This window comes from Nannospalax galili, unplaced genomic scaffold, assembly GCF_000622305.1.
Source record: "Nannospalax galili isolate Female #2095 unplaced genomic scaffold, S.galili_v1.0 scaffold1871, whole genome shotgun sequence".
Classification (NCBI taxonomy): domain Eukaryota; kingdom Metazoa; phylum Chordata; class Mammalia; order Rodentia; family Spalacidae; genus Nannospalax; species Nannospalax galili.
The window spans coordinates 744707-759680 of NW_008330293.1; the positions used below are offsets into that span (position 1 = coordinate 744707).

The 14974-nt window shown below is 42.1% G+C and overlaps 1 protein-coding gene across 1 annotated transcript in view; it reads left to right on the plus strand.

The window, feature by feature from the left end:
- The window catches only part of Adam18 (ADAM metallopeptidase domain 18), a 60684-nt gene that overhangs the window by 19733 nt on the left and 25977 nt on the right, over positions 1–14974 (plus strand). The window contains exons 7-10 of the mRNA XM_008843400.1: positions 1456–1521; positions 5775–5846; positions 6051–6217; positions 7199–7280. Coding sequence (XP_008841622.1) covers positions 1456–1521; positions 5775–5846; positions 6051–6217; positions 7199–7280 — 387 coding nt within the window. The remainder of the gene's footprint in view (positions 1–1455; positions 1522–5774; positions 5847–6050; positions 6218–7198; positions 7281–14974) is intronic.

Genomic DNA, 14974 nt, shown 5'->3' on the forward strand with positions numbered 1-14974 from the left:
AGGGTGGATGGGTGGATGGGTGGATGTGTGGATGGATGGGTGGATGGATGGGTGGAAGGATGGATGGGTGGATGGGTGGATGTGTGGATGGGTGGATGGATGGATGGATGGATGGGTGGATGGATGGATGGATGTGAATGATGGATGAGAGGATGGATGATGGATGGATGATGGGTGGCTGATGGATGGATGGGTGGATGGATGGATGGGTGGATGGATGGGTGGATGGATGGGTAGATGGATGGATGGATGGATGGATGGGTGGATGTGTGGATGGATGGATGGATGGATGGATGGGTGGACAAATGATTAGATGAAGTAGAGAGATGACGGAAGATGTGACAGCAGTGGGCACACAGGACTTGCATATTTCGCTTCTCTGTGGAGATACACACAAACCTATTTAAACCACCGTGCTATGCATCAAGTCCAGCTTGTTTCTTTGCTTACTTTTCAATATCAGGCCATTCATGACACATCCAAACACTTTACCCTCCTTACTCTTCTATTTGGTGACTAATATACTTCCTAAAGGAAGACATTTTAGTTTTAACTTTCTGGATGTGAAATGGCACTTCACCATGCATGTAAAGCTAAAAATGCTGACTCGTGGTGTGATAATTATGTATTTACAGCTACTAGTACCATCAAGATTGATCACATTGCATCAAGTGGGACACACAGCCTATGTGTTGGAACTTCTGAGTGATTACTGATATTTTTATTCTGTTTTATTCCTGTACTGTCACGTGATTAATTGGCAATCAAAGTATTTATCTGAATTCTTGTGTAGACTGTAAGCTTTCAAATTTGAATAATTTTTAGATAGCATAGCTTCCTATAGAGGGAGAGGGAAAGGGAGGGGAGAGGGAGGGAGGGAGGGAGGGAGGGAGGGAGGGAGAGAGAGAGAGAGAGTGAGAGAGAGAGAGAGAGAGAGAGAGAGAGAGAGAGACTCCCTGTAGTCCTAGCTGTCCTAGAACTCACTATGTAGCCCTGGTTGGCCTGGATCTCACAGAGATCCACCTGCCTCTGCCTCTTCAGTGCTGGGATTAAAGGCGTGTGCCACCACATGACCAGAGTTTCCTATAATTTTCTGCTGGAAAAAGGGAAGATTTCTAGTGATCTGATTGATTTTGTTATGTAGTGTTTAAGGCAGTCAGTGAAGACATTTCACGTATGACATCTGAATACAATAGAATAGGTCTGCCATCGATGAGCACAGCAGGACCTGTATTCACCTTCTTCTCGCGAGGTGCTGACAGAACTCCTGGGCTCCTTCGTTACTCTGGCAAGTTCACAGGGAATCCTGAAAGTCAGGAATATTTTGCAATTGATTTTTATATTCTTCATGTTGATTTTATGTACATCTTTTCTGCCTCCTTTGAATGTCTTCTTTGGCTCTTAGCAAATTCAACACACACTAACAATTGATTAGTGCTCTTGATTGTTTTCCAGGATGAAAAACATTCACAACTATTACCCCGATTTCTAAAAATGCACATAATAATCGAAAAATCTTTGGTAAGTCCACTTGTCTCTCTCGCGTCCTTCCCCTTTTCCTCCCCGTTCTCCCTGCCCCCCGCATCTCGTCTCGATCTCTCCCACGTCCCTTTCCTTTCTGCCCCATCCCTCAGTCACTCTTTGCTTCCTTCCCCTTCCTTCTTCCCTCCTACCTGTTCTTACATGAGGAATCTTAAATTGATATCGCCTGTTTTCTTTTTTAATATTTTATTTATTATTTTTATTTTATGTGTATGAGTATGTTTCCTGTATGTGTATAAGTGCACCCATGTCATGAAATGCCCATGGAGGTCAGAAGAGGGCATCATATTCCCTTGGAAATGGAGTTACAGATAGTTGTTAGCTGTCATGTGGGTGCTGAGAACCGAACCCAGGTCCTCTACGCAGCCAGTGCTCTTAACTGCTGAGCCATCTCTCGAGCCCCAGATATTTTTTTAAGGTCTAGGAGGCAGAGGTAGGTAGGATCTCTGTGAGTTCCGGGCCAGGCAGCTCTCCCCATAGTGAGATTCTGTCTCAAAAAAAAAAAAAAAAAAAACTGGAGATGGCTCAGCAGTTAAGGCACTCCTTTAATAGTTTTATTTCTTTATTATGGGTATTTTAATCTCATTTTATGGTCCAAATTTATACATCATAAATGGAGTCTTCTGATAAGCATTCTTAATAATAATACATTTAAGTCCGTTTATGATTTTTCTTACTGAATCTTTTGTTTTCAAATTAACTAAAATATCCTAGTCAAAGGAAATAGGTACCCTCAACTATATTTTAATTTCAATTTTTAATTTCTTTACCATTTCAAATCGGTCTTATGATCTATATCTAGGTGATAAATGTACATATCACGAGATAGGGATTAAGGCTTTATTTTCCATGTGTGCATCCATTTTCTCCAGCACCATTTTTGAAAATATATCTCTTACTACATTCAGTTTAGTGAGCCAGTTTCCAAGGCCGTATCGTGAACTATGTGTGGCCTATGAAGTCTCGCTCTCGGAAGCCCTGTGTGTGTCTGGTTGATCCGATACCTAAGGCGCCAGTTACTGTAACGTTATTGTCATTGAGTCTGTTTTTGTCCTATTCTTCGTTATTAACTTGGCTCTTCTGAGTCACATATATTTAACCCATTTTTAATCACTGTATATACGCCCACTAGAAATAAATAAATAAACAAATAAATAAATAATAGTAAATAAACCTGAGCATGGGGGTTCATACCTAAAATTTCTACATTTAGAAGGTGAAGCAGGAGATCACCACAAGTTAGAGGCCAGCTTGGGCTACATACTGAGTTACAAGCCAGATGGACTACTGCTGAGAATCTTGTCTTAAAAAGCAAACATCAGTATATATTGTATGAAATTCACAAAAAATTCAATAAAAACAAAAACAAGAACCAAACGAACTGTGGTTTTTTTTTTTTTTACTCGAGAGTTGTATTAACTGTTTACACCAATTCTGGGCAGATCTGTCATTGTACTTTGTCACCCACTCCCTGACTGTGGAGAGTAACACCCCTCCCCCCTGCACACACACACACACGCACCACACACACACTCATACACACACGCACACGCACACAATGCACACATGTGCACACACACATGTGCACATACATGCACACGCACACACACGCGCACACAGATGCACATACACACATGCACACATACGCACACGCACACGTACACACATGCACACAACGCACACATGTGCACACACACGCACACATGTGCGCACACACGCACAGATACACACACACACAGACACACATGCACATGCACACACATACACAGACACATACACGCACACACGCATGCACACGTATACACATGCACACAACGCACACATGTGCACACGCACGCACACACGCAGATGCACACATGCACACGTGCACACACGCACACACATGAACACACATGCACACACATGCACACGTGAACACACACATGAACACACACATGCACACATGTACACACGCACACACACGCACACACATGCGCACACACAGGAACACACATGCACACAGACACATGCACACTCACACACGCACACACATGCACACATGCACACACGCACACTCACACACGCACATATACACACATGCACACAACGCACACATGTGCACACACGCGCACACGTGCGCACACTCGCACACAGACACACGCACATGCACACACACGCACACACATGCACAAAGACATGCACACACGTGTGCACACATGCACACGTACACATATGCACACAACGCACACATGTGCACACACGCACAAACACATGTGCACACACGCACACGCATGCACACACACGCGCACACGCATGCACACACATGCACACAGACACATGCACACTCACACATGAACACGCATGCACACATGCACACACACGCACACACACATGCACACACATACACGCACATGTACACATGCACACACATGCACACACATGCACACAGACACATGCACACACGCACACACATGCACACATGCACACTCACACACGCACACACACGCACACAGACACACATGCACACAACGCACACGTGCACACACGCGCACATGTGTGCACACACACACAGACACACGCACATGCACACACACATGCACACATGCACACGCATGCACACACACATGCACACGTACACATATGCACACAATGCACACATGTGCACACACGCACAAATGTGCACACACACGCACACACGCACACGTGTACATACACGCACATGCATGCACACACATGCACACACATACACGCACATGTACACACATGCACACACGCACACACACATGAACACACATGCACACACATGCACACAGACACATGCACACTCACATGCACACATATGCACACACGCACACACATGCACACACATGAACATGCATGCATGCACACGCACACACACACATGCGCGTGCGTGCATCATTCACATACATTTGCTCTACACCTTTCAGATTCTTCCAGGGAGAATCTGAAGACCTGGATTTACAACTGCAGCAGGCTGGATACCTAGAGGTCAAGGTGTATTTTTTATTACTTTTCCATCCCATCTGTGCCCAAATATGGCCCATTAGACATTAGTTCCTTGGGAATTCATCTACTAGAAAAGAGCACACACTCCTTCCAGAGCGGCTGGCACTGGACCAGCCCTGCCGCTGTTTGTGCCCCACTCAGAACCACATCTTCTCCACAAAATCATAAGTAAGGAAATAAATGAAAATAAACCAAGGGAAATAAGCCCAGGGAAACTTGGAAGCACAGAGTGCTGCTATTGTTTGAACTAGATCATTTAAGAATGAACTGCTCAGGAATAGGCCATACAGTGTTGAGACAGGGTTGGCTGAGCCAGCCATACACAGAAGCTCACCTCAGGAAGAAAGCTGTATTTCTATTGTTTGATGAGCTTGAGTTTTCACGAAGTGTCATAACGAAGGAACTCATATATCTCGTACCTACCAGATGTATATTTTGTTCTATGGAGAAATTATTTTGTCTAGAATGTATTCAGCTTTAAATTCAGTCACTGGGAATACAGGATTGAGTTTACATTATTGCATTTATCAACATTTGGAAACACCACATCTATTGTGAGTCAAAAGCCATAAATTCTCTTAAGATTTGGTTGAAATACTTGTTTTCAAAGTGGGCCATTTTGTCACAGATGAGAAGCATTTTCCAGTTGCTACTCTGAAGAGCAAAGGGTCCATTACGTTCTCAGACAGAAGTCCACATTCCCCCAGGAAGTGGACGGTTTCAGAGGACTGTGGTCCCTGCTGCAGAAACTCAGCTGATGATCCGACCTCATTGGCACATTCATTTTACATAAATTTTCACTACATATCATGGTGATTTCTATCTTTTCTTTTATAAACAGACATATTTTTGAACTTCATTGAGTTTTTCTGTTTATTTACCCGTTTGCTCTTTATTTCCTGAACATTCAAGGAGAGATACTTGGAACTCTGCCTCCTAGCCAGCATCCAGCTACAGAGGTTCCTTCGTAAGAGGGTGACGTCCTCAGAACTCTGTCATTGCCACTTATTTTATTTCTTCTGCTTGAGAATGTCTTAAAAGATTACGCTGAGTCTACGCCCACATGTGTTTTTGTCTGTTGTGTTTTGTTATAAAAGCATAATAATTATATTAGAATGTTGTAAGTTATTTGACAAAGCCTGGTATTATCAAGATAATTCAGCAGTTGAAAATTTACTATTATTTATATCTTTTTTAAATCTTAAAAAGCTAAATTTGTATTTCAGTATGATTATATGGGATCTGAAATTATGATGGTAACACAGAAAATTATCCAGATTCTTGGGCTTGTCAACACTGTAAGTTTTTAGTTTTTCACTTTTCTAACTTCATGGAAAACATTGACTATACTTTGCATTTTACAACTACAGCAAATGAGTAACTTAAATATTTTTATTAGTTTAATGTTAAAATGCTGCAAGTGAACGTTTTCTGTGTGTTGAGGTGCTGCTTGAATGCAGTGATTGCAGTTGGTGACGTGTGTGCCGCAATCTTATTTGTAGGTCTTTGCTCAGTTCAAACTGGCTATTATACTGTCCTCCTTGGGACTGTGGTCAGACAAAAACCAAATTTCTACCGACGGAGATGTCGATGATGTTTTACAAAGACTTTTGGACTGGAAACGTGGCTCTCTAGTCCTACAGCCCCTTGAGATAACACACTTACTCATGTAAGTAGACACGGTGTTCTAAGAGTAATAAATGAATTTATAGTTCCATTAAGGTCAAGTTTTGCATTCATAATGTTCTTCAATTTTTGTGAGATGCTTTGAGGATCATATATAAATATATATGTATATTTAATAATTATGAAGGCAATAGTTCAAAAATAAAAACAATAATGACCAATTTTTATATTAACATTTTAATACTTGAAGTGTAATTAATGTGAACAAATCCTGAATTTCATAGACTTGTATGGTATCAGCTTTACTACAGGATACTGAGTTACTACAGAAATTTGAGCTTATTAACAACGTAAATATTACACTGTGCCCTTATCTTTACCCATACGTTAATGAATTTCATGTCTACTTTTCACAAAGAAGGATTTAGGTAGGATTTTTTTTGTAATTGCTTAATGTTAAACAAGTACTTATCTTTAGGAGAAGTAAAATTGCTTCTTCCACAAATTAAACTTTCCTTTTAACATTTAGTGGTTGATGAGTGTACAATAAGGGAAAATTTGTTGGATTCTAGATAATAAAATTATAAAAAAATCTGGGAGTTAAGTGAAGCAACTGGTGTGAAAGGAATATTTGCCACTAATTATAGATGACTTGATCCCACATAGAGATAACAGCGAAGAGTCAATAAAAAATCTGGCAGTGGCCAGAAGTGGGGGCGTACACCTTTTAACCCAGCACCCTGGAGGCAGAGGCAGGTGGCTCTCTGTAGGACTGAAGCCAGCCTGGTTTACATAGATTCAGACAAGCTGAGGCTACAGGGAGACTATGTCTCAAAAATCAAAAACAAAAACAAAAAAAACAGAAAGCAATAGTTTCAATAGTTCGGATATTTTGCACAATTTATGTCCAGAGTGCAGCATTTTATGTTTCTGAAGTAATTTTCCAAATTTTATGGGATGGTATTATGCAGTTTATACATTGTTCTACATTACATTAATACAAAGTCAAACTGTTGTGATGCAGTTATGGGAAGCATCCTCAGCGCATCGGAGCCACGTTCCCTGGTGCAATATGCAATGAAAGCCACAGTGTGGGTGTTGCTGTGGTATGTGAGCTTTTTTTCTTATTTCTATTACTGCTTTTTAAAAACCTTGAAGTGTATAAATACTCATGTAATAGTCAAATATTTCTAAAGTTTTTTCTGTATATGTAGATCCATTATGTGTGAGGGGGGTCAAATTATTAGAATCTGAAAAGATTTCATTTAATTACAAATTTCAAGCAAAAAAGTATGCCACAAATATTAGTACACACTTTCACTAACTAGTTGTGATGTTTACTGAAATTGCCCCTGATGTTTAAAAATATTTTATTCATTTATTTTATTTTATGTGTATGAGTGTACTGCCTACAGTACGAAAGTACACCTGGGTCACGCAATGCCTGCAGAGGTCAGATTCCCCTGAAACTGATGTTAAGGACGGTTGTTAGCTGCCATGTGGGCGTTGGGATTCAAACCTGGATCCTCTGCAACAGTAGCCAGTACGCTTCACCACTGGGCCATCTCTCCAGTCCTGATTTCTTAATACTTTAAGCTGTTTTTGCAAATTTCATTGTATTTTCTTATGAACCAAATAATGAACTAAGGTAAAACTGCCTTGATTGCAAAGTATTTTTTTAATAATTGCATCCAAATAATTTTGTCCAAATTTTTAATAAAACTAAAGGGCCTCCACTTTGCTATATGTGTGAGAAATCCCTCTTTTCTAGAGACACTCTGGAGAACATATCTTCTTTGTCAGTGTGTACAAGTCCTGCTGCATAATCTCACACTGGTTGGTCATGTCTCCTTTGCAATGTGTGCATCCCAATGTGATGTTCTGTTCACTCCCTGTCGTAGAATGGACCTTCCCACGACTGACTGGACACAATGGGAAGCAAACTGTATGGGAGCTGGGTGAGGAAAAATGAATTTAGTTCTCTTAGAACTTTGGGGTCTGGTGAGATGGTTCAGCTGGTAAATACACTTGCTGCCATGCCTGGTGACCTGAGTTCAATCCCTGGGACCCACGTAGTAGAAGGAGAGAACCAACTTTCATACGCTGACCTCTGATAGCCACACTCATGAGGCAGCACTCCCACATGAAAATAATAAGTAAATAAATAAATGCTATTTTAAAACAGTGGGTTTATTCATACACTGGAGTTTAACAGTCTCCAGTTGTCTGACAGCTTCCCTCTGGAAACCTAAGGCCATTCTTTCTCACATGTGTGTGACTTGCTTTCTTTGTAGAAATATTTAACAACTTTCCATCCTCACATGATATCTTTTTATTTTTTAATTTATTTATTGAGCTTTATCAATTTCATTTTTTGTAATTCCTTAGTCAAATTTAGACTCCCCCATCCATGTCCCCCCATACCCCCACCAGACATCATGCATTCTGCCATACATGTTAAGTCCTATCCAGTCAAACATTTGTACCCAGATGTCCTTCAGTATAAATTCATCCCCTGGAGTCTAGTCAGCCGATCTGGAGATCAGATGTAAGGTCTACTCTCCTTTATGCAGTAGCAATCAGTCTCCAGTAGTTCTCAATCTAGTGCCTCCCAATACCCATTTCTCCCCTCCCCTCTGGGCCCTTGTCTGATTGAGTTGGCATGGGTCCTGTGCTCAATGTCACCATCGCCACAAGTTCACATGTGCAAGCTTCCAGTGGTCCAAAAACCTCTGCTTCCCTATGTTCATGAACCAGCCCTGGCTCTTACAATCTTTCTGTCCCCTCTTCCACAATGGTCCCTGAGTCACGGGTGGGTGAAGTTCAGGATAGGAGTCCTATCCAAGGATATACACTCTGCAGTCTCTTATTCTCTAAAACTTGGCCAGTCATGGCCTTTTGTGTGCATCGCACTCCATTGTGTAAGGAAGCCTTACTGGCAAGAGTTAGGGGATGCACTAGTATTCTCTCTACCCCTTGTTCCACTATGTTTCATGAGCCTTAGTTGTGGAGGTTCAACTGTAGATATGCCACCTATTACTGGGCATCTCTCAGATATATATTCTCTATGTCTGATCACTTGTGCAAAACGAAGCTTCTCTGATGAATGGTGTACAGTATGTTTGTCTATAAATATCAAGATTGCTATTTAGCATATGGTAAGAAATTTCATTTGTCTAGAGACAGGATTTTCTCTAGGATCTAGGACCCATCCTGCCCTATGGATTTGGCTGAATTTACAGTGACACCCATGAGTTCCCTCCCACTGAGAGGGCCTCCAATTAGATAGCTGTTGGTTGCCCCCCAGGTAACAGTGCCACTACTGCAACAATAGAAGTAGTTTGCTGTGCTGGTCGTGATGGTTAATTAGGCTTTAGGGTTGGGTTGGATCATTGATGGTTTTTCTCCCTTGACAGTTTGCACAGCATCATCTAGCATTATGACAGCTAAACTTTGATTAGAAGGCCTCCAGGGAAGTTCCTGCTCCCCCACATGGTATCTTTTGTCATCTGATCTGATGCATCTACTGAAGTCCTCTCTATATGGATGTGAATTAACTGCTGAGAATTTTTACAATATTGCTTTTTTGTTCATTTTAGGTTTCTATTTTTCTCTTTTCTCTCTAGCACATACAAACATTTAAAATCATTTTCTTCATCTTCTTTCTCTAATGTTAGTGTTCTGCTCCATCCCCTGGTGTTTCTGAGAACACCTTCGGGCCCAGCCCCTCACTTCTGTATGCTCACAGCCACTCCAGACTGCCTCACAGGAACTGCACATTCTACTCCTACTTCTTGAGTGTATCTTCAGTGTGGATGCCTGGAAGGTAGAGGGGGACGGTAGTAAGGTCATCATAGCCTGGCCCTGCTTGGAGCAGTGTGTCAGACCTGTGGCTTGTTGCCTCTGCTTACCTGCTCCTCCGTCTGTAGATTTTTATGAGTGCCAGTGATGGTTCTATACTCACGTGGGAGCTCTTCTCCTGGAGTGAAAAGTGACTTTTTTTCTCATCTCAGGGTTGCCTTGGTGTTTTCTGTTGCTTCACTGATGATTTATGACCTGATAAACCAATTCTTTTAGACTTCCGTGATTGCAGGTTGCATTTGTGTTGTAACTGTGAGATGAATATAACCAAGGAAAATCCCTTAGACGTGCTGGTCATTAATTCTTGCACAGTTTTAAATGCAGCTTAGTGTATAGCTTCATTAAATCTGTTAGTACAGGACTTTAACTGAGAAGAATGGAATCCTATGATTTGAGACAGTCATAAGTGCTGTATGAACAAAGATAATTGAACATTCTGAATTCCAAGTCTCTCTTTAGTCAGTGTTTTTGTCAACTAAAGCAGGTTACCCTCATCTATCTGTGTAGTGAGTGTTCTAGTTCCATTTATGTTGTTGTGACAAAATATCCTAACAAGAAACACCTCGTGGGGGAAACAGCTTTAGTCAGGCTCCAGGTTCCAGCCCATCATAGCAGGGAAGTCACAGTGGCTGGAGCTTGAAGCAGTGAGTTACACCCACAGACAAGAGCAGAGAGAAATGGGTGCAGCATGATGATGTCCTTGCTTGTCTGTGCTCAGTTCAGTTTCTCCACTGGTAGAGCTCAGGACCCCCTGCCTAGGGAATGGCACTTCCCACAATGGGCTGGGTTTTCCCACATCAATTAACAATCCCTCACAGACATGCTGACGGGCCGACCCAGTGTAAACGCTCCTGTACTGAGACTCACCTCCCAGGTGACTAGGCTCTGTCCAGTTAACAAAGCTGACTGTCACAGGGAATCTTTTCTTCTCTTGCTTAAAGGTCCTGTTGTGATTTCATTTTCATTGTGTGCCTTGTGGAGTGAAGTGAGTTCTATCTCAAGGATTAGCAAACTCTGTAAAGGTCCAGACGAAATGTATGGGGTCTTAGGGTATGTACCACAAGTTTTCAGTGTTCTTGGCGTCAGTAAAACTTTATGGATAAAGATATTTGAATGTCACATAGTCTCCATGTTTCATAAAATATTTTCTTTTGAGTTTTAAAACTACTTTAAAATACAAAAATCATTCTTAGTCGTAGAATCTAGGAAAGCAGGCAGCGGCTGGATTTGGTTTGGTCTGCCTACTCTGCTGTAGCCCTTTCAGTTCCTCATACACGGTAAACAGAGGCGTCACTGGTTCTCTGAAAGGTGATGGTTTTGAAAACTTGCAAGACCTGGATAATCTATCCTGACTTCTACCAGAGGAGTAAATTGGAGAGATCTAAGGATTTGAGAAGAAAAACAGCAAAATAAGTGTGTATCTGTACAAATATTAATGCAGTTTGCTAGGGTTTTTTGAGGATTTGTGTATCCATGTTCATCAAAGACATTGGCCTGTAGTTTTCTTTTCTTACAACTGTCTATATGTGACTGGTATGAAAATGTCCACACTAACTCCAGTTTATTCTAGCTGACCTTTGCCCACTCTGTGCCTTTGCTCAACATGCCCCACCTGCCACCCTCCCCAACTGCAGCCAGACAGACAGAACAGCCATGAAGGCTGCACCTGCATTTCACGAGTACATTGTTTCTACACTACTGGGCAACTGGCCAGGTAGCTCATCCTCTCCCAGCATCTCCATGGAGCCCATTGTTTCCACAATTCTGAGAAACTTGTTTTTCCTAACCAAAACTTTTTGTTAACTGAAAACTTCTTAACTGACCTGCCCCTGGTCTGGTGTTACTATGGTTATTGACTTTGCCCCAGCATGATATAGCTGTGGTTTTAAGCTTTATAAGCCCTGCCCTGCTTCTCTTCAGGGTCGAGAGGTCTTTTGGGTGTTAGCCCCCTCTTGACCATCGGCTATTAATAAAGGACTCTGAATTAGAGCATCATTATGTGGCGTTTCTCCATGCCTTACACTCGGTATCACAACATCTGAGTGATGGTGGCCCCATCACTGTAACGTGATGTTGTCTGCGATCTTTTTTTCTTTGTAAATATATATTTTTATAGCTATGAACTGTGCGCTGTTCACTTTGCCATGCTGTGTTTTAATTTTCATTTGTGTGTGTGCATGCATGTGTGCATGTGAATGCATGTGCATGTGTCTGGAGGCCAGATGTTGATACATGATGTCTTCCTCAATCTCTCTCCACCTTATTCTCTGAGAAAAGGTCTTCCACTGAAGCCAGCGCTCCCTGATTCAGGTAGACTGGCTGGCTCAGAGCCCCAGGGGGCCTCCTGTTTCTACCTTTCCAGTGCTGGGATTATAGCTCCACATAGCCACACCCAGCTCTTTATATAGCTTCAAGATCTGAGCTCAGGGGTTCAGATTGTGTATCAAGCACTCTACTAGCAGCCAGCTCCCCAGCCCTGATTTCCTCTTGGTTTCTCTTTTGACTCAATAGCTCCTGATTGTTGTTTCATTTTCCTATTTAATTATTATTTCCTTTTTTTAATTTTTCATTGTTATTTACATTTGGTTTCACATCATTGCAGTTGGAAGAGATGTTTAGAGTCATTTTCACCTAACTTAAATTTGTCCATACAGAAGTTTCTAACTTATAGTGGAGTTGTAGCATTATAAACTCATTGTAAGTTAAAACTACTGTAAACATAAAATTCATTTAGGGGCTGGAGAGATGGCTCATCAGTTAAGAACCCTGGTTGTTCTTGCAGAAGACCCGAGTTTGAATCCCAGCACCCATGTGACAGCTAACAACTGTCTATAACTCCAGTTCCAGGGGATCCGATGGCCTCTTTTGTGACATGGGTGCACTTACCTACATGCAGGCAATACACTCATACCCATAAAAGTAAAAATAATATATAAATAATTCATTTAACACACTGAAAGCATCACAGGTTAGCATACAGTACACTTCAGAGTATCTGTGGTTACCATGGGTTACCGTGGGGCTCACTGGGAGCCAGGACTCACTGGAGGAGAGCATTGCCCTTCGTATCACTGGTGTGGGAGAGACCAAACCAACATTTGAACTAAAGTTTCCATTGGATGCACTTTGCTTTCATCCCGTCGTTGTAAAATCACACGATTGTGCGTTGAACTTCGAGAAAATAAATCGGGGCTACTCGGCCTTGCTTTGGGACCACCTGGCCCATCCTGAACAGTGTCTGTACACCTGAGAAACACGAGCTTCGAGTGAAAAACCATCACTTTTGCAAGATTCACTGGGAACCCTGTTGCTCAGTCTCTTCTCTTACAGGCTTTCTGTCTGCATGGTTAGCTAGTGTCAGAGTATGTTCTTGAATGTCCCCCTATGATTCTTTCCTATTACCCTTACAGTTCCGTCACTGTTTGCTTTACGTACCTAGATACAGATGCAGATGCGTACGACAATGCATGATCATTACTGAATCTGCCTTCGCAGTTAGATCTTTTATCACTATATTAAAATACGTTGTATTCACTGTGGCTTGTGACTGCAAGTATATTTTGTTTGACATCAGTATAATCACCCCTGCTTACTTTGGTCAACATTTGTCTGTCTGGTCGGTTTCTTTCATCTCCCTCTCAGAGTGTGTCATGAAATCTAACATAGCTCTCTGGTAGACAGGAAGAGGCTGAAGTTGCATTTTTTTTACCGTATTCCTCCCCTACACATCTTTCAGTGGGAGTTTCGTCCACTCACTTTGGAGGTGATTACTCCTAGGCCTGGTCTTATCATTGTCACCTGTCAGTTTGTTTCTTTGTAGAGTTTTGTTGCTATTGTTCTTTCTGTTTCTTTGTGGTTAGTGATTTTGTTACTGTTGTAGTAGCAGTGCAGCAGTTTAGTTGTTTGACTTTTGGGAGGTTGGTTTTCTGTGGCTGGGATGGTTGCGGGGAGGATGGAGTCCAGGATCCGACACGTGCTAGCCGAGCACCTTACCACGGAGTTATATCTGTCGTCCTGTATCCTGACTTGTTTTGTTTTCAGTGTATCTGCCTTGCACAGTTTTCTGGTTCAGGTTTCATACTCTCCACTTATTTGTATCTGTCATATGAGCAGCGTGTCTCACACGCGGTTGACGTGTACTGTCATGTTTCCATGTTTTAATGTGTACTTTCATGTTTCCATGTTGCTGACTCAAAACTTCATTTAAGCCAAAGAATTCCCCTCACATCTCTTGTAATGCCAATGAACTCTTAGCCTCTGTTTGTCTAGGAAAGACTTTATCATAAACTCTTAAAAGAGAGTTTCTACAGACAAAACATGTCAGCACCGCCGCCTTTCTCCTAGCATGACAAGCTGACGTGCCAGTACAAGCTCTCCTGGAGTGTCCACAAGTCAAAGCAGGTGCTGAGGTTTACAGGGATAAACATGCCTTCTGTCTAGGGGCTGCACTGTCTTCAGGGCACACAAATCAGGCAACTGTTTGAGGGACATATGGATGACAGACTGTCCATGTAGGGGGATCAGCAAACTAACTGATAGGGTCTTTGGAAAGACAGAATGGCAGGGTCTATGTATCAGCTGTAGAGCTCTGTAGCTGGGTGCAGTTGGCTATTCCTCTGTGCTGTCCCTAACTTTTCCTGTGTGATTTAGTTCTTCCCACTCAGTCAGACAAGACAGTTCTTCCCATCGAGTAAGATAAGACAGAGGCAGGACTCCCAGAAGAGTTAGGGAGGCTGAATCTTCACTTTGTCATCTCTTGTCTGGGAGAGAAAACAGTCCAGACTGAAGGGAGTGCTTATTGGCTTGAATTGTGCCGGACTGGGGAGGGCTGGCCCAGGGGACGTGAACCTGTATTCCTCTCTTTCTGAAGCTGGAAGGGAGATTTTATTTTATGATGGGTCATATAACTTCTCAACTGTACACTAGCGCTCTTACAAAG